Genomic DNA, 20,111 nt, shown 5'->3' with positions numbered 1-20,111 from the left:
TCGTGAGGAGTTTATCCCCTTACACAGTGGGGTAAAGAGGCCATTCGGTGTAATCTCATTCTCTTGTGCACCTGCGTGTTCAGTGCATTTGTGCACAGGTGTATTTCTGTCCAAGTGCTCGTTCACTGCCGTGCAAAAGAACCATAATCCAGTTTAGGGCAGCTGGCCCAAGCAATGCCCCTACTGGGGCTCCGATGAGCAGCAGGCTGTACGTGAGATTATGTAGCACCTCCTTCTCGGCTGACCGCTTTTACTGTCTGAGGGGAAAGATTAACCCCGTCCTCTTAGAGCTACCTGCGGCTGGTCTTAGAACACACACACACACATGCACACACACCCCCACACACACGCACACACACACACACACACACGCACACACACATACACACACACGCACACACACACACACACACACACACACATAACGTGCAGAGACCTCTGCTCTACGGTGAGGATAATTCCTGTGAACTGTGGAGGAATTACAGTCACATTACTTTAAGGTTTTGTTACAGGTGCTTTGAGCGTCCAAAAGCATTCTCCTGTAATATTTTCACCTTTTGCCACACTGCCATCACAAACTTCAATGTATTGTACTTGGTAGCCTATTTCCTATTTTTTCCCCATGTCATAGTTATGCATAGCATAATTATGAATCCTAATAGAATACCTTGCAGTTTGAAATTTTAATGCCAAATAACAAAACAGTGGGGAAAAAAATAGCTCAGTAGTTAAAGAGCATTCCAAGACCTCTTACATATTTTTAAATCCTGAAAAATTACAAATGAATATTTTATATGTTCTGTTTTTTTGTTTGTTTGTTTTTAAAACAGAAACAATGGAGCACATGGTTCCTTCCATTAAACAGAGCTTAGTACACACAAGTTAGAAGTTTTCAAATATATTTTTTTGTGCAAAATAGAATTATATTAACTTACTTTTTAGGTTGTACAAGTACTTTCCTTGTTCAAAGCACGAATCTGTCCAACAAGAAAAACAAACAAACTGCGGCGATATTTAAAGTTCACATGTCCTAGAACACGTTAAAGAGCCAGCAGAAGAAACTACTCTTTAAATGGCTGTAAAGATAACGAGTTTACATGATGAGCTCGCCTCCCCAAAGCTCTTATCAAAACAAAACAACTTGCTCTGAGGAGGCCAACGCCAGGGGAAACTCTTCTTAATCTCCAAGTGGCTCAAAATACGGACGTTTAAGTTTTAGCTATATCAAAAGGAATAATTGATTTGTCATAACAGATTTGGTTCCACTTAATATTATTTACTGAAAAGAAAAGGAACAATGTTTGTATAAGATTTTAAAAAAATAGTTGAGTCCATTTTAAATATTACGGTTTTATAATGCAATCCAGAAGCAAGAACATTTTTTATTTTTTTTTTTACCAGGGAATAGTTTTAGTATTAAGACAGTGACGGCCTAGATACTCACAAATTGACAGGTTTACCTGACATGATCAAACTTCAACAAAACATCAAACACTACCAATTATTGGTTGTCCTATGACTGAACACCAGTAACAAAAAATGCTACCAAAAGACCTCCACTATGCTTTTGAATGTTTCTTTGTGTTATACTGAAAAATATAGAATTATAAAATATATTTTCAGATAAACCAAAATGAAGTCAATCACCTCTTACTGGTTTCCGATGCCAATGATGAGCAACCAAGGTCAACCCTCAGAATGAAACTGTTGTTAGTGAATGAAACAGCTGACGCTCTCTCTCTCTCCCTCTCTCTCTCTTTCTCTCTCTCTCTATCTCTCGTACTTTTTCTCTTTTATCTTAAAATGAACCCCAACATTTGTCCTCCCCCCCAAAAAAATCCTTATACTGTAGATATTAGTTATCTTCAAATGTTTACATTTTTATAAACTTACATAAATGTTTAAAAATATGTTTTCACTTTATTGTGGGCAATAAAAATCACACAAATATTTATACTTAAATTGCTTTATATATAGGTTGATAAAATGTGGAAAGCAATATGGGACGTGAATGCTTTCTGAAAAACTCCTGCTATTTAACACAGGTAGTTTTTTGAAGTCATGGGTCCCATCCTGAAGAGACGTGATTCATTTTACAACAAACCAAGTGATAAATACTAAATATTTTTATACAGTATTCATTGATTTGAAGCCACTGTGAGGCAATAAAATGCATCATATCGTGAGCATCTTATCTGTATTTCAGCCTAACTGTTTTGCAGTTCTTCAAAGTTTCCACGTGGGGGCGCCCTAAGGACTTCTAACTTTCAATGTTTCTCCAAACTGTTAAAGGAGATTTCTGTACGGAGGCGTTTCCACTTGAATAAAACGCACTACCTGCTGTTTTTATTTATTTATTTTATTTTCTTGCTTGTGTGTATTTTATTTACCTAACCGTGTGAGTGTGAATATGAACATTTAAAACAAAGTAAAGATAGGCTGGCAGCAGCAAACTCTCCAAGAGGCCGTGCCCAAGCTTCATGAGCCTCAACATGTGTAACTATTTAAGTGTCAACATGTGGATTCCTGTGTGCTTCTGTGTATTGAGAATGCTGTGTGGGGGTTCAGGGGTATGGATTATTTCGCTTGGAGTCTTATTCAGAGCGGCCAATCAAGCGTGAGGCACAGAGGAGAAAGGAGGCATTGTTGTGGCCTCAGAAAATAGATTCAATCACAGAGTCTCAACAGGAACACGCTTCCAACAACTGCCCGACCCTTTCAACTCATGACTTTGCTTTGTAGCACTGTGAATGTATGTATCAATTCACTTGCGGTTTGAATTTATATGCGCTTCGTGTTAGTTATGCAAGTAGGTGTCAAAATAGGCCAAAGCTTGTTTGACAAGATTACTTGGTTTCTGCTTCTGGATTTAAACTCAAAATGTAACCATAAAAAAATACTGAATGAATTATCACCCAGAAGCTCATCAGCTCTCCTCTGGAGTCTTAAGTCGATGAGGGAGTTACTGCAGTTCCTTTCTCCTCATGACTATTTCTGGTGTCAACTGGGAAAACATGTGCCCAAGATTTATGCTTGTCCACTTGTTGTTGTTGAGGGGATTGTGGTCGATATTTGAGACATGAAGTTATTGATGGGGTCCTTCCTAAAGGGGTAATCAGGGGTAAAAAGAGCAAGGACTGGCATTTCACTGAAGTAGGTCATTTTAATAGGGACGAGGGCTCGGGATTGCAAGTTTGCACAACAAAATGTGTATGTATGTATATAAACATACAAAACCTGAATGCTTGAGCATGGTCCTCGCTAACATCAGTTCTGCAAAACCATAGTCTTTTAGCTCATTGCAGCTGCCCACATGGATGACTCAAATGTCTTTTTGAAAAAAAAAAAAGAAACATTTAAATGGTCAAAGGACACAACGACTTAGCTATTTGGTCACAGTGTTGAAAGAATATTTGAAGGATCCAAGAGGGGCTTTCAAAGAACTCCACACTAACTGTCAAGAGCTGTGGTGGCAGTATCCAGGATGTAGGATTATACTGGTACTGGCACAAAGTGGATGAAATTCATTAAAAATGATTTGCCATAGTAATATGTCTAAGGTAATTGTTTAAAAAGAATGATGCAAAGTTTCAACCTTTACATGTGAACTGGTGTTAAGACGTTGCCGTTTCCAGTAAATGGGTGGGATCCTTGGTCTCGTCCCTTCAGGGAAGTAGGAGTGCATGAATTTCTAATGCCTCACTCAGACCTCCCATGCTTTGATTTAAAGCCAGAGCACTTCCTCACCGCTGAGAGAGAAATAACAATGTACTTTTTTTCTTTTTTTTTTCCTGCGCTTTGCTCTGAAACCAGATTCTTACAAAATGTTGCTTGAGGCGGAGGACTTTAAATATTTACTTCCAGAACAGAACCAGATTGGGGAAAATGTGTGATTTATGGCATGCAATTTTGGCAGCTGCCAAAAACAAAATAAGTTGACTCATTTTACCGGTATGCTATCACTTGTGCCACTTGGTTTCTTGGCTATGAATGCAGTCTTTTAAACTCTTTCTAACAAGGCGACCTGGTCGGCGGACCATGTGAGAGGGGAACCAGAGACAGGAGAGCTGATCCAGATCGAAAAACCTTGGATGATAGCAGAAGTTTCCTTGTCCCACTCCTGAGTGGAATGCATTAAGCTGACCCTCTAATGACTCGTGCTTTTTATAAATGTCTAATGTGTCCAGAGTGTCTGTCGAGTGAGGCATTCGGGCCTGCTCATGATAAGTGATACATCTGACACTGATCTGCTCACCAGCCCAGAGCGCTTCATTGTTTGGGTCCCCTGCTGCACCTGATCTGAACAGTTTTCCAGAACTGGACTCCCTTCACAGAGCTTTGATTGTTTCATATTCCTTTCCACATTCTTGGGCCCGTATCCTGTCCTTTGTGTACACTTCAGCACATATGCAGTCGCACATTGCAGTAACGTTCACCGCAAATCTTCTTTTTTTTTGCCTTTCTCAAAAAGTGGTAACGGGATGTTGAACAAGTACAGTCATGCGGATTTCTCAGGAACTGGCCGCCCAAAAGTGAAGGAATAAAAATGGGGAATGTTTCATTTCCTTGAAAATCTTCAGTGCTCTTCTAATCCATGTGTAATACAGACTTTATGCTATATTTGCTCAATAAATCATTGCGTCATATGCCAGGGAGTGGTAATTCCTATGAGCAAAGACTTGAAAACCTTACGAAAGTGATTTCTCCTGTTCCTGTTGACCACATTTTCCTTAAAAAGAATCAAATTTTTCATGCTCTGAACAACAATGTGATTCAAAAGATCTATCACATATTTGTTCTAACCACAAAAATGAACCTGTAATGTGCTTTTCTGCACAGCATTTTGTTTGATATAAACTCCTATGTTTTCTTTTGATACAATTTTTGGAAATACTGCAATGTCTCTGCCAGGACCTCATTTACCCAAATCAGGCTGGGAAATGGGTTTTGGACACCGGGGAAATCTGGTATGCCTCTGCTGCTCTCACAGCTAATTAGAGTGTGAACTAATTGGATGGCTAACTTTAGCAAAGGGACAGCCTAGTTCCATCCACCCGCTATCTACAGAGCACGGAGGTGGGGACGGACAGGAGCCTGCTGGTGATGTCCGAGCTCATTCAACAATATTTCAGCAGCAACTTCCATCTGGGAAGCCTGTATCCAGATCCAGACTTAGAGTTAGTGTTTTGTTTATTCCTATTCCTATTTTATTCTGGTGAATGAAATCAAGAAATCCCCTAAAACCCTGACTGATCAAGACATGCAGCACTTTTGAAATATTAATTGTATGAACGGTGCCGTCTTTGTGGGAGATGGAAAAAAAAAACAGAAAAAGTTTGACAAAATTGAGCCAGACATTCACAGATCATTTTAAGTTCAGGATGAGAAACTAACAGCTTCTAACTTGCAGCTGACCCCACAACTGCCCCTATCTTGTCTTTGAATTGCTTCAAAGGTCTTGTCTCCTGTAATGCATGTGCGCTGAGGTTAAGTGGGTGAATGGGGCTGTTTTCTTCTCTGACTCATGTGCTTGTGAAGTAAGAGGAAGACGTATGGATAAAGACGGAGACTGTAGGAAGCTATGGATCAGGTTTCTGAGAAACTGACTCGCAGGTCACACACAAGTAACAGCTGGAGAAAACATGGAGCACATTAGGACCACTAGGTTACTAATATATGTGTGTATTCTGCCTTAAATATAATCTTGACAGATGCCTGATTCTAAGTTTTTGTGGGAAAAGAAATTACCACGACCGTTCACTCTCATACATTTAAAACCAGGATAGTGAAACTCTTGAAATCAAATTCTGTCTTATGTTTTGGTGTATCTCTGACACTCACTCACCAGTAAGCACACCATGGTTAATGTGGGGCTCACTGTCTTAGAAAATGATTGATCCGGATCCATTCGACTAACTGGTATCACTTCACAGCAAAAGAAACTTAAACAGTGGTCCAAAAATCCTGCTACTGCTATCAATTTTTATTTTATTTTATTTTATTTTATTTTTACATGTATTATGTTGATATTTTTTTTGCTTGTTTTTAACAAATTGCCTGGAGGAAGAGAGAAATTTCTCTGGGTGCCACAGTACCTGTGGGGTTTAAATATTGCAGCCCATATGTGGATTTGGGGGTCAGTGGAAATGCTCACTTTAAAAAAAATCAGCACTACTGCCAAAAGTGTTGGCGATGGCATGATCCCAACGGGCAACCAGGCTTCTGACTCGGTGTCAGTGAGAAGAGGTGAGTGAATAAATGGAACTGAATAAATAGAAGTGTGGATCTATTTTTACATTCCCTTGACAGCTGGAAGTTTTCAGGATGATTCTTTCAGTGGATTCTCATCAGGTCTGGACAACTTTTACACAGGTTAGTTATGTAACCCAAAAAGCTTTAAAGAAAAAAAAACTGAAGAAAATCATTAGTACTTGGTGCATTTTTCTTCTGCGAACAAAGCGATTTGTCAAAATGTTCACTCCAGAAGGTCAGATGCTAATGGATTAAGTGCCTGCAGGTTTGTCTGTGCTCCTACCACGCTAACACCTTATTACATCACACCGAAAGGCAGAAATCTTTTCCATTACCTCCTTTCTATTGAATGGGATCTGGGAGGAAATCTGAATGTTAAATACTGATAAAGCATGTTCTGAATATTATCTGATTTTTTTTCTTGATGTGTATCATGACTTCTGCTTGATCTGCCGGCAGCACCTTTCAACCACCTGCTCATTCTCATAATGCTGAGTTTGTCTCGATACATGTATGTTTCCAACAGATTCTGTGAGGGCATGATGACAGACTTACAGTGGAGTCTTCCTGTGCCGATCAGATAATCTCTATCTGCCTTTCTGTTTCACAGAATGTGAATACCTATGAGGGCGAGGCTGTGAGCAGACGTTCAGGAGATTCAGAAATCTCTTATGCTGTGAAAACGAGTTTGTCCCCTTGGAAATTTCTGTCTTTTTTCCAAATTGTTATAGATCCTCAAACAAACTTTTATCTTATGCAAAGATAACCTGTGTGAAAGCAACAGTGCATCTTTGAATTGGGTTTCCTTCATGAAGGCTATCCAAGCTAACCTGGCTCTGTTTGAGAAGAAATTGTTGAACCTGCACAGTCTGTTTAAGATCATTCCCCAACATTCAAAGGTGGAATTGCTGGGGTGCGTTGAATTATTATTTTTGCTACATAACCCAAGTGTACTTGGAAAAAGTTCAACTTTTGTCAAATCAGTCCAAGAAATATTTTCCTAAAAGTGTTGGGGATCATCAAGATCCTTTTTGGCAGATGCAAATCGGGCCTTTGTGTTCTTTTTGGTCAGCAGTGGTTTTGGCTTTCGAACTCCCCCAAGGAGGCCAATTTCTTTCTCTCGAATCATAAACACTGAGCTTAACAGAAATAAGTATTTTAGATCGCTTGGTTCTCTTGGGATGTCCTGGATGTGTTGTTAACAGTCTCTAGGGGCAATTTTAGAAGAGCAGCCTGTGTTTGGAAGGTTTACCAATGTTCCATGGTTTCTCCATTCGTGGATACTGGCTCTTGTTGGAGCCAGTGTTGTTGATTTGCAAGCATTCCAGTCTTTTTTTTTTATTTTACTTATTTATTTTTTGCCATCTTTTTTAACCTACAAATACTTTTTTTTTCATGACACTGCTAAATAAACCCTTTTCCACTTAATTTTTCAGTTAAAGTTTTGCAACTTCAAATAAAACAATCACAGTAACAAAATCTGGTTAATATTTCTGATTTGCTTACTCAAGGAAATAACCTTTATTTATTGAAATGACAAAATTAACCTTTTTTTCCCCCCAGCACCATTATAGGATTCTCTGTATATTTAACATCCCAGTCATGTGCCAAAAGCACCAAAGCCCCCCACCCTGCCCCCAATATTTTCCCACCAGATAAGCATTGACAGAGTGGGTGCAAATGGGCAGTGATCTGAGATGGCATTACACACCATCTTAGGCATTTCCTGTGGCGTTTCCTGCTTTCTCCACGACTTCATGAGCTAATATCAATTAATCCTGCCAAACTTAGCAGTTTTTTGCCAGCCTCCAGCACAACAAAGGCTTTCTCTCTTTCTCTCTCTCTCTCTCTCTCTTTCTCTTAGTGTTCACACTCTGGACTGAAAAGAACAGAGTGGAGCTTCCAGTTATTCACAGGTGATGAGATTGAACTTTGGGGGCAGAGAAATGGATTTAACATTCTTGAGCTAATGTTAAATCCATTTGCAAATATCTGATTTAATTGAGGTACAAGAAAGGTTGATAATATGAGAAAAAATGTTACAAACTTTGTAACTGGCATTGCCATTTCTTCTGTCTCTATCTTGTCTGTAAGATTTGAATACATGCTCATAAAATGACACATGTGTCATAAAATGATTGCTGGCACAAAAAGACTGTCTAATCCATAATACGTTTTGTTGTGGCTGTCCTCATTTTTCTGTCAATTACACCCTGCCTGCAGGAGAGCTAAATCACTGCTCCTATTTTTAGCATTTCATCTGTCAAATTGCCCTTTGACACAATAAACACCAGACATCATTTATCTCATGCAGCCTGACACAGATCAACACTGTTCCCCATCGACTGCCACAGACAAGATCTCTCAAAAAACATTCTCACGGCATATATCATCATGCAAGTCAGCGGAGTCACCACGCGAGAAAAACTGTGGAATCAGACTAAGTTCAGACTTGAAAACTTTCTTTTGGATAAACCTCAAAGTTGGTATGACCTAGATATTTCTGACCTTTACGGCGCTTTGGATTTGGCTGCTGGAGGAAGTACTTATCCTTTTTGTTTATTGTGCAGTTATCATATTTGCACTTGCTGCCACTGCTGACAGTACCTTTGAGTACCTTGTTTTCTTACCATAGAAAGTAATATTGAAATGTGCAACTCTGTTTCATTCCTGGATGATACCAATAAAGTAGCTGTTCCTGCAAGTAGCTTTGTTTACTTTTTTCCCCCTTCACATTTAAAATACCACAGGGGCTATATTCACAACCCGCACAATTAGCTAAAGTTTGCTGCAAGATATTTATTTTTAACATATAGTAGTAAAAGCATATCCCCAAAAGGCGGTAGATAATGGCAGACAACCCTTTCTGCTGTTTTGTGTGCACTAATCAGACATTGTTAAATGTGGAAAATCTTTATCTGGAGGGCAGGAAGTCATTTTGTGAGTCCCACAGTTCAAGTCATTTTAGATAAATGGCTGTTTACAACAGTCATTTCCTTGTGTTGCTGAATGTCACATGATAGTTCTGCAATTTCAAAACTTGTAAACTTGAAAATTTCATTGGAAGATGTTTAAAGCTGCAATAAAACCAGCAAACCCAGTTAGACACGTATTAATGAGTTAAAGATCTGCAGGATATACAAACAGAAAACATTTTTTTCCTGCCACACAGAGTTTAATACAGTTCTCTTAGCAGAGCATCTGCTCTACATGGCACTTCCATATAACTGAAACTGGTTGGGCATGCTTCAACAAGCATGTAGAAAAACAGTTATCCAACAAGATTTTTTTTTCTTGAGAACAAGACACTGACAAGTTGGGAGGACAGTAATGTTAACAGACAGCTTTGCTCTCGTTTGCCTTTCGAGAAGCTGCCTGAGGGGGTAAATCCTTTATAATGTTGAGGTTTTGAATAGTTTCGGTTGGCAGTGAAGTCATCTTGATGTGAGAAAGGTGATATTTTATTGAGAACAAACATGGACTTCACTGTGAAGCAAATTCTCTGTGGCATAGTCATTCAGGGTGAGATCTCATCCACAGTGAGGGTAGGATTATGTTTATTAACAAAGCAGTCCAGACAAAAGAAAATGGTTTACAGTGGAAAATAAAAACCACATAACTGCACAATGTGTCCCTTCATGATAAGATTGTCATATTAAAACTTTAAAACGTATTCAATAATTTGTTTCCATATATATATATATATATATATATATATATATATATATATATATATATATATATATATATATATATATATATATATATATATATATATATATATATATATATATATATATATATATATATATATATATATATATATATATATATATATATATATAGTTTAGTTTTATATATATGTGTGTGTGTGTAAATTTAATTCATTTTGGTAACATCTTAATTCATTTTTAAAATAATGGTACTGAATGCGATTAGCAGGTGTTAACTATTTAGCTCGAAGCTTCTTTTTGACTGTCGAAGTTGTTACGCATGCGCAGGCCATAACGCCAATTATATTGAAAAAGCAATGACGTATCGTTGTAAAAGTTGCCAGCTGGACTTCAGGAGTGAAACAGGGAAGTGAACTATTAAGACGGACTTCGGACCTCCTATTTTTAATGTTAATGAAGGACGTCATGTCTCCAGCGGCTGCAGGGAGTCGGGGACGCGAACTCCCTCCGAAGAGATATTCAGAAAAAACACGTGAGTGATAACATACCAGTTCTTTTCCTATAAGGAGCAGAAACCATTTTCGAGTGGAGCGTTTAATGAATTACTCCGGGGCACAAGCGAGAACAAGAGTCTCGTGTTATCTGATCCTTAAAACAGGTGTGCAGGGCAGGTAGAGCCCAGGATAACGGAGATAAAAGCTGACAGATGAACGCTGATAAAAGATAATGGGGGGGATTTATGGTGAAACAGGTTGCAGGGTGACCCTGCGGGGCGGTGACAGCCTCTCTCCAGGAGAGAGTGACTGCTAAGTGGTGTGAGATGAATGGAAAGAACGAGGAGTTCAAATTTAATGAGGGACAGTGGTGAGACTTGATAAACTCACCCTTTATGAAAATTTATCTTATGTAACCAAGATAGCAGTTTTCAAAAGCACTGTCTCACTGAAGATGGTGTTGAGCTAATGACACCGACTATTATATTATAAGTATTTCCACTTTTTACTCCTGGTTGGACTTCAGGCTGGTGATAAAACAGCAGCAGATGGATGAAGGAAAAGCACAGTTTGTTTTGGCACCTGCTGAAGATTTCCACACTGAATAACTTCAGTCTTCTTAAAATAAATAAATAAAATACTGAGGTCACCTCATATCGCATGGAAATGTGTGTATCTGTGATAAAAAAATCAGCATGAAGAGAAAAAGTCACTCGGATGGAGGGAAATCGGATGGAACACGCACTTTAAAATTAAATAATCTGATTTATGTTAATTAATAGTAGTGCCTAATATGACCATTTACCAAATAGATGTTAAGAAAGTAGTATTGTCTACTTGTTTAAAATAGGCGTGACTGAGGCCTCCTTAATGCAAGCTGACTAAGACCAGGTGGAAAAAGAAGCCACTTCTTTGTCCAAAGATCCCAGTTAATCATTATTCAAAATTAGTTTTCAACGATTTCAATCTAAGCAAATCTGGCAGATTGCATCGAGTTATTGACTTGCAGCATTCCCTCACTGGACAAGCTCGTTGCGAGAATAGACAATCACTTGCATTGTGTCGTTGAGTTACAGCAGTCCGTCTTACTGTGTATGAGGAGAGAAAAGTCTCCTTAAGTGAGGAAAAAAAACTCCAGAAGAACCTGGCTCAGTCCTAGTTTATTCGCAAAAACACATTTGACCCTATGCAAAAAAGAAACAGAATAACTGATATAAGAGGACGTTCTATGTTGAGAAAGGCACCACAGCCAAACAGAAAGCCAGACCAGATGTAGTTATGGAAAGGGAGTGAAAAAAAAAAAGCTAAAATAAGACATGAAGTCGACAGTTGAAATAACCACAAATAATGCAAATTGGAGAGTAGTAGAAGAAGAAAGTGGTTAGTCTGTCCTCAAGCAGCCTTATTTCTCTCTTTTTAAAACGCATTCAATAATTTGTTTCCATTTTTAGACCTTATTTTTAGATAATGTGAAAAAAATTGCTTTCGGTTTTTTTGATCTGCTTTTTAGTCGAGTCATTTATTATCAAACTGTTGTGTTTTCCAATACAACAGAAACTCCACAAATGATGAAACTGTACTTATAGCCCAGTTTTTAATACTTTGTCTTTTCCTTTCTCACTTACAACAACCTGAAGTCTTCTGCAGTAGTTGTGGATTTTTTTATTTTCTCCAATGGAAAAGCTTTCTGTTCTTCTTGGCAAAATGGCTTCAGTTCCATTTCTTTTTAATAATTTTACTTGAACTGCATATTTGACTTCTCCTCAAAGTGGATCAAAGATATTGAGGTCAGATGACTGAAATAGCCGCTCCAGAACCTTCACTTGTTTGTGCTGTTGTCAGTGACTGGTCCACTTGGCCTTGTGTTTTGGAGCGTTGTGATGTTGGAACAGAGGGTTGGCCCAAAGTTGTATGGGGACTTAAACAGAATTTGATTTGGGGCGCCGCTTTGTGGGGAAAAAAAAAAAAAAAAAAAAAGAAAACACCACCACCATTAACAGCATTTTTGTACACATTGGCTGAAACTTATTTGTCAACAAACTGAGCTCAATCACAATGTAGCATCATTGCAAATGTATTACAACATCCATCAATCAATGAGAATTATTATTTGCACTTGCACAAAATAAACCTGCCAGTTTCCTTAAATTAACAAACTTTGAATCGATTCATGCTGAGACCATCAATTCAAATTTAATAGTATTCTCACTCTCTATAAATTGTTTCAAAATGTTTTCAGTTTGTGTTTATGCAACATGATTTGGATTGTATTTCGAAATGGTTTCACTCTGAACCCCCTTATGTGTTTGTCCAGCCCAAACACTGTTACCATGTAAACAAGAGGCCAAAGCGCAACTAAACATTTGTGTTTTACTGTCCTATAGCGTTGTCATGAAAACTGCAACTTAGTGCTTAGTGCTTTCTTCCAGCTCTGATGGAAGGTCCAAGTATTTTGCTTGGACAACTGATGATCCCATTTAATTCTCTAAATTAAATGAAGGATTCACTCAAAAGACTTGGTCTCAAGGATTTCTAAGTCCTTAAATATTTTTCCTCTTGCAGTATGACCCTCATTGTAAAATAATCCCAGACACCCTCAACTGTTGTGGCCTTTCAGTAGTTTGTTTTTTATGATTTAATGTCTCCACTCATCGTCTGATGGACTATGTCCTTGGGATTGTATAATGCCGGCTTCAAGACCTTTCTTTTAAAGGCATTAGGTTATGTCTGGAGATTTGGACAGCTTGGAATCCTGTAGCAAGTAGTAGTGATATTATTGTCAGAGATGCAGAAGGAAAATCTCAAAGAATGTTTTCTTTTTCCAGCAGAATGATTGGAAGGAGTATTTATTTCCCAAAATAGGTTATGGTGGATGTATTCATCTCTGCTGGATGGAAACAAAACCAAAGGGTTGGCTCATTTTGTGATGAGTTGCACCTGTCCAGCAGCCTTCTCCCATGTCCACGGATGGATATTTTTACTGGTGGGCTTTTAGACGGAAGGCTCCATAGGATGCATTTGGTCCCACGCTGTATCAGGTTTCTGTCCCTGAAGATTAGCTGAAATCACTCAACAACCTGCGATATCCATGTTAAGGTTGTGTATGTGTGTGCAAAATGCATCTTCATTTCTTTTGAACGGTGACGTTTTAAACGTTTGTGTCTGCATGCAATGATTGTTTTGATGTCTTTTTCGCTCCATCCAGAGACTTTTATCTCTGTTCTGCCTGATGCATTTCCAGAAAGCATGTGGAGTTCAAACATACTGCAAGCGGAAGAAACCCAACTGTGTTTCCATGGGAGGTTTGGCACATGTGTGGACTATTTTGGACCAGATTAATTAGTTTTTGAGGAACTTGTAGTGCAAAAAAAACCCACATTTGGAACTGACCTAAAAATCAACAGGTTTTTTTCTGTTTTTTTAGGAAGTAAATGAAAGGTTTATTAGTTCCATGTTTCTGCTTCTTGTCTGTCAAAAGGACTTCTGTATTACCTCCAGTTTTTGTTTTAAGGCAAATCATCACTGGTAGTTAGGTGTTTTGTTTTTTTTTAATCTCTGCATTGCCTCAGAGGTTGGGAGGAGGACAGAAGGTCTTTGTCTTTAGGGGTCATGATCTTTCACCTGTTGCTGGCTTCCATCCATGGCGCAAGGTCACATGCAGGAGCTGAGGCGTGAAGACGCTGACAAGATGGAACAGGCAATGGAGGACAGGAGAGTAGACCAGGAAAGGTCATAGGGGGAATATATTTTTCTCACTTAATACCTTGAAGGATTGTTTGGGGAGAGAGATGAATGCTTGCATTGGACTAAAACTGTTGAAACAGATGAAGATAAAAATAAAAGCAAGGGCAGGCAAGCAGAAGGGCCACGAGAGGCTCCCAGCTTCTATCAACACCAACATTTGTCTCAGTCAGACTAGCAGGGCTTCAGCTGCACAGCTGAGTGAGCTTTCCTTCTTGTCATGCAGGAAAAAGGAAGCAAGCTGTGCTAACAAGCCGATTTAAAATTAGCTTCTGCTTTTAGACAACGCTGCTTCACAAAATTGTCCTGTCAAGTTAAAAATCAGGAAATGTTGTTGACCTGAAGAGGAGCATGTGTGAATTCTCAGCGTCATCTTCCTTTCATGTAAGGTAAATTTACCTCTTCCAGAAAATATTGATATTTTAAGCTACAGCAAGTCCTTTCTGCTCGAGGCGATCAGATTTTATAATGCATACTTAGTCTGTAAAGCTGTTTGTTTTTAAATGTTGATTATATATTTAGTAATGTACTGAGCAACATGTGAGTCCTTAGGACTATCACTGCTCATTATTTATGTAAGTTTATTGTTGCTAACTAGGTCACTGGAGTCCAATATAGACTAAATTCATATTCTGCAAATAAAATATACAATTTTTTTTTTGCCTGTCTACTAACCTCTTGGCCAATTTTTTTTTAAATCAAATTGTGTTTATTGTAGCTTGCACTAAGTGCTTAGTGAGAAAGTACAGTTTTTTTTAATCTACTCTAATTATTTTATTAGTTTAGTTTTATTACTGAACATCATTTCAAGACTCCAAGTGGAGTCAGGCCCCAATTGTGGGCACTGCTACTCTGGTGTGGTTATAGTATTACAATGCAACATAATGCTATTATCTTAGTGTATTATTTCTACTTGTAAAACAGATTTAGTGAACAAGTCCAATCAGATTGTTGGTTTGCCAGAGGGGGGGGGGGAAACGGCTCCTCAAGTCTCTTCTCTCTTCTGGATCACAGTCTTTCAACTGACATCTTTACATCGTGATCCAACTGTTGCAGTGTAAGCGCAAGATGTTTCAAATTCAAAATATATTGTCTTTGTGATTTTATACGGTTGTTAATGATGTGAGTGCTGAACAGGACAGGTCATAGAGTAGTTTGAGCAGCATAAGGATGATAACTGTGGGAGATTTGTCCCTACCTGTCGTGAGCCGAGATGCAAAAAAAATGGTGCTGGCCTCAACTGTCATGCAAAGCGTGGCCTTTTCTCATGCAAAGCTGGGTGGTAGCTGCACACTGTGCAGCCTGGAATAGACATGAATGTCAGTGTGAAGAAAAGGTCACATGATTTCATTAAAAGTTTATCCTGACTTGATGTGATCAGTGTTCATTTCGACTTATTTGGGTTTGTTCTAATTATCTTGTGTGTTTTTAAAAAGTGTCATCCTGTTGCCTTGATGGGTGAGCTCAAGCAGTTCAAATGGCTGCTTCCTGTTATAATTTCCAGATTGTCTGTCACTGTTGTGTGTGTGTGTGTGTGTGTGTGTACAGATGCACTCCAAAGCACAAAAACCTGATGCATATCACCGTGTGTTTCCTGTTGATGTGCATCAGCGTGCATGTACGTTCATGGCTGATCGTGTATCCTCATGTCCAGCCAGCGTTTCACTGGCCCAGACGGGAGCAGAAGACGAACATGCTGGGACCTGCTTTGTGCTGAACTGGGATATTTTTGGATTGTTGTGTTGCTATGACACAGGCTGCCAAGGAACTCTCCTTAAAAGACCAATTTGGATTTTTTTTTTTCCCTCTTTCCCTATAAAGTCTTGGTTACTTGGTTGTTTAGCAGTAACTTTCTCTTTTTGCTTTAGTGTGGAATTACCATTAAGTCTCGATAAAATAAAAACTTGAGTGGGTACAAGAAACTTTTGCATTAAAGGGATAGAAGATGCATTAAAGATGATTGTCCTGGGTGTGCTCTGTATGTAAGTGACCCAGCTTCAAATAAATTTAGGCACATAAACCACAGAAGAAATGAACTCATCTACACTGCACACTAATAATAAATCAATGAAGAAAACTTTTAAAATTCTTTGTCGTCCAGATGAGTCTTTTATGCTTTATTAAAAGTAAAATGGTGCAAGAAAAAAATTGTAACTACCACCTTGAATATTTAACCCATTAAAATTGTTATATAATAGTTAATGATTAGAACTGAACCAGAGATTTGAGTTGTACTTTGACCTGCTGAAAGGGTTTTTTAAAAATTTTTTTTTCTATTTTTAATAACATAAGGCAATATAAAACATCTCATCCAAATATGTCTTTGCAGCTTTCTTGTGTGAGAGCGCCGAAAATACAATTTTCTTCATTGACGATAAAAACTAATCTTAAGTGTTTGTCCCTTTTGTAAAAAATGTCCACAAGTATGAGTGGTATTGCCACCTTGACCTGGTAATACTTGTGATAAATGCGTTCAGGAAGTGAAGAAAATATCACGTTTATCAGATGGATCCAGCCGATTTTCTCAGCTCATCTCAAACCTTGAAGGAAACTCATACTTTTTACCATTAACTTACTTTAATGTATTTTTTTCTTTCTTTAGAAATACCAGGTGATCGTTGTTTTCTTTTTCCTTATTCAGCGTTTTTCCTGAGCTGGTCTATGCGTGAGGCTGCAGTAAGTGTGCGTCTGGTTTAAAAGACTTTAATCACTAAAGCCGCAGTAAATGGGAGCTGTCAAAGGAACAGCTAGGCTTACAATATAACTGGCACACCCATGTATAACTCGATGCATCTGCTCCAGTTGTTCAGTGAAGCATGTATAGGCTTATTTGCCTTTGTATTATTCTAAAGGTTGCAAGAGATTCTGTGCATCTGATAACTGCTGGTTTCTTTTTTTTTTAAATTTGTTCAGCTGAGAGACATTCCAGGAGTCATACCTATAGGCTGTTATTTAAGTATTCATGTCTGCTTGAGCCTTTACTTTAGAGATGGGCTGTAACAACATGTTGTGCCTAATTACATGGTTTGTTACATTTACAGAGAAAGTCTAGCCTGCTGTCTCGTCTTTTGTGTAATGTATAAATGTTAACCTTGTAAAATTCTGCAATATGTTGCCTCAGACTAGCTTCACCTGTCTGGTTAAAATGAGCCTGAAATTAGAGGGGTGGCAGAGGTGTATATCCATACCAGGATGGTTTTCTGCGCGTTAGGTTGAAATAACGTGTTGACAAATGTTATTTTCTCTGTGTGGGGTTTTTGTACGTGATGCATCAGAGTAAAGGGTGGCATTCCTGGTTTGTAATTTTGATTCATTATTGCTCTGAAATTTCTGATGGATGGACTACAATTAAATTTGTGCAGACATTCATCACTTTGAGTGGTTTCTCTGTAGGATTCCTTGTATTTTTGTCAACTTTTTGATGCGTCATTTTCCAGTATAATCATGCAGGTTGGTAGTTTATTCCTTGGAACGAGTTGCATGAATAGAGTGGCTATTAGTTTCTGTAAACAGCAGCCTTTGTGTGTGTTCCAGGCAAAGGCTAGCTTTCTGTAGCAGCCAGTGTAAACAACTAACATGTCTCCATATAAAATGCCAGTTTATTTTTAAATGGCTTCTTTCAACTGTTTGTGCTTCTTTTCACTACAGCTTAAACATCTCACCGCTATGTTCAGTATGTCAAATAGTTAAAGAACATTAGCATACGTTTGATTGCCTGACTTTCTAAAAAGAAACCTGTACCATGACATTAGTTTCACACTCAATTTCAGCTGCATATTGCATCTGTTTTTATAGAAACAATATATTTTCTTTCTGTGTTAGACCAACCAATGAACCCTCAAGACATTTGGGCTGGTTGCTCTTATGACGTTATCATGATTCATTGGACCTACTTTATATTAAAAAGCCACAATCATCTTTGCGTCTTACAGTACACTTTTTTTTTTTTTTACTGTGGCCTTTAAAATATCAAGCAGAAAAAGCATAAATCTCTGCCCAAGCAGCTTTTTAACAATTTTCTGACTTATGAACAAATGTGTGTTGGCATTTAAAAAAAAAAGTCATTACTTGCTTCAACAGTATTACTCATAGGAAAGAAATATATATTTCTTGTACTTTTGCAACTTTTAATTGCATGTCTTTGGAAAAGCAATATTTCTTGAATGCTAAAAGTCAATCTTTTTCCCATTATGCAGCACACTTATGAAATGAACAACACATGTTTGTCTTTCATTGGAAAGATTTGAAGATAGAACCCCAAGACAACAAAAAATATATATCATCAGAGTTGCATCTATTTGAATTTTGTGGTCAGTTTCTGGTCCACAAAAATGGCTGGAATTTAGCAAAGTATATAATCTCTAGTAACATGATCTATAAATCTTTTTTAAAGGCTGAGATCTTGACTTTCAGTTTAGTGTCTAGTCATGTGTGCTTAATAAGTATTCTCTTTGTGTATTGGTGTGTGTAATTTAGTGTATTTGCAGCTGGAGGGCATTTACATATTATGGGAGCAGTCAAAGTATTTATGGGGCTATAGTGCAACTGACAGATTTTCTTGCCTAATTTAAAGTTGCTGTATGTTTACTATAATGTATAAAATAAACCATACATTGCTTTGTAAGGGAACGCCACTGTTCATAATGATGAATAATGCTTTAATTATATTAAATGTAATATTCTTTAACCTAACATTTTAATGACAGTTTTGTAGAATTTGTAATGGGAGGACATTAATAAACAATAAAGCGATTGAACATTAAAGTGGCATTTTTGCTTCTCTGTGGTTCCCGTTTATGACATCATGTTTATCAGTATAAATGACTGGTGGTGATCTGCAGAACTATTAAGGGACGGAGAGATGGAGAAGAAGAAAAATGGCCAAGTGGGTCAGGGGTCACCAACTTGCCATACCCAAAGAATGTCCCTTGACAACCATTGACATTTTTATATCTGTGGGGCAAATTCTTAGCTATAATTATCAGTTTGGCGACTCTAAGGTGAGACAAAAAAAGAACTCCTCTGGTTTTATTTACATACATGCTAAACTTTTACTTTTCAGCGGTAATTAGCTGGGAATTGGGCTCTAAAGAGACTTTTTAATACCCAATATTATATATGCAGAAAATCAATAATGGGTGCATAGGATCCAACACGCTTTTACCTTTAGAACTGCCTTAATTCTGGTGACGCGTTGGATTGAGATTTGGCGTCTATGTAGTCCAATGCAGTACATTAAACTCAGGAAACCAGTTTATTTGATCTATGTGAAATTGTGCTAGCATTATCCTGCTAGCAGTAGCAGTCAGAGAATGGGTGTACTGCGACCATAAAAGGACGGGCTTGAAAAGTCCGTATGACTGGCACAGTGGTTACTAAGTGATCTAAAGTGTACCAAAACAACGTTCCCCACACAATTACATCACCACCAGCAGCCTGAAATATTTATATGTACAAGAATAGCTCTATACTTATTGTCCAGTTTTGGTGAGAATCTGTTATTTTCTACAGTAACATATTTTACTTTGGTTGGTTGGATTGTTATTCTCACTTCATAAAACCTTATTTCAATGGGAATAATATGGGATTATTATGCAGGCCATTTAAATGAAAGTGGTTCCAAAGATGCCTTATAGTAACGCTTTAATTTATAAGATCCGGATCCCATTTCCCAACTGCCTTTGAGTGTCATTACACAATGATGTTGGCCAAAAAGCAGATGAATTAGCCATTTTAATTTTGTTTTTGCAGCAGTTTCAATATGCTGTGGATACAACACATTCTTGTAGCTGTAATCTGTTTTATGTAAAATAGTCTTGATGTTATACATTTGGCTACTCTCTTGTGTTTTTAAGCCTGGCCACAGTTTCATGTAACAGTCAAAGCAGATGATGGGTGCAAGTCAGCCCACTGTTGTTTATGCTTCTGAGCTACTCAGAGAACCGAGTTC

The 20,111-nt window shown here is 38.0% G+C and overlaps 1 protein-coding gene across 1 annotated transcript in view; it reads left to right on the top strand.

Moving 5' to 3' along the window:
- The first annotated feature begins 10,255 nt into the window (after positions 1 to 10,255).
- LOC106920692 (pleckstrin homology domain-containing family G member 1) overlaps positions 10,256 to 20,111 on the top strand; it is a 64,064-nt gene continuing 54,208 nt past the window's right edge. Inside the window, exon 1 of the mRNA XM_014991857.2 lies at positions 10,256 to 10,458. Coding sequence (XP_014847343.2) covers positions 10,374 to 10,458 — 85 coding nt within the window. The 5' untranslated portion in view covers positions 10,256 to 10,373. The remainder of the gene's footprint in view (positions 10,459 to 20,111) is intronic.

The sequence above is a fragment of the Poecilia mexicana genome, unplaced genomic scaffold (assembly GCF_051168715.1).
Source record: "Poecilia mexicana isolate PSO_F unplaced genomic scaffold, ASM5116871v1 scaffold_21, whole genome shotgun sequence".
NCBI classification, from domain to species: Eukaryota; Metazoa; Chordata; class Actinopteri; order Cyprinodontiformes; family Poeciliidae; genus Poecilia; species Poecilia mexicana.
The sequence above is the reverse complement of the archived record's forward strand: the minus strand, read 5'-3'. Positions and strand labels throughout refer to the sequence as shown.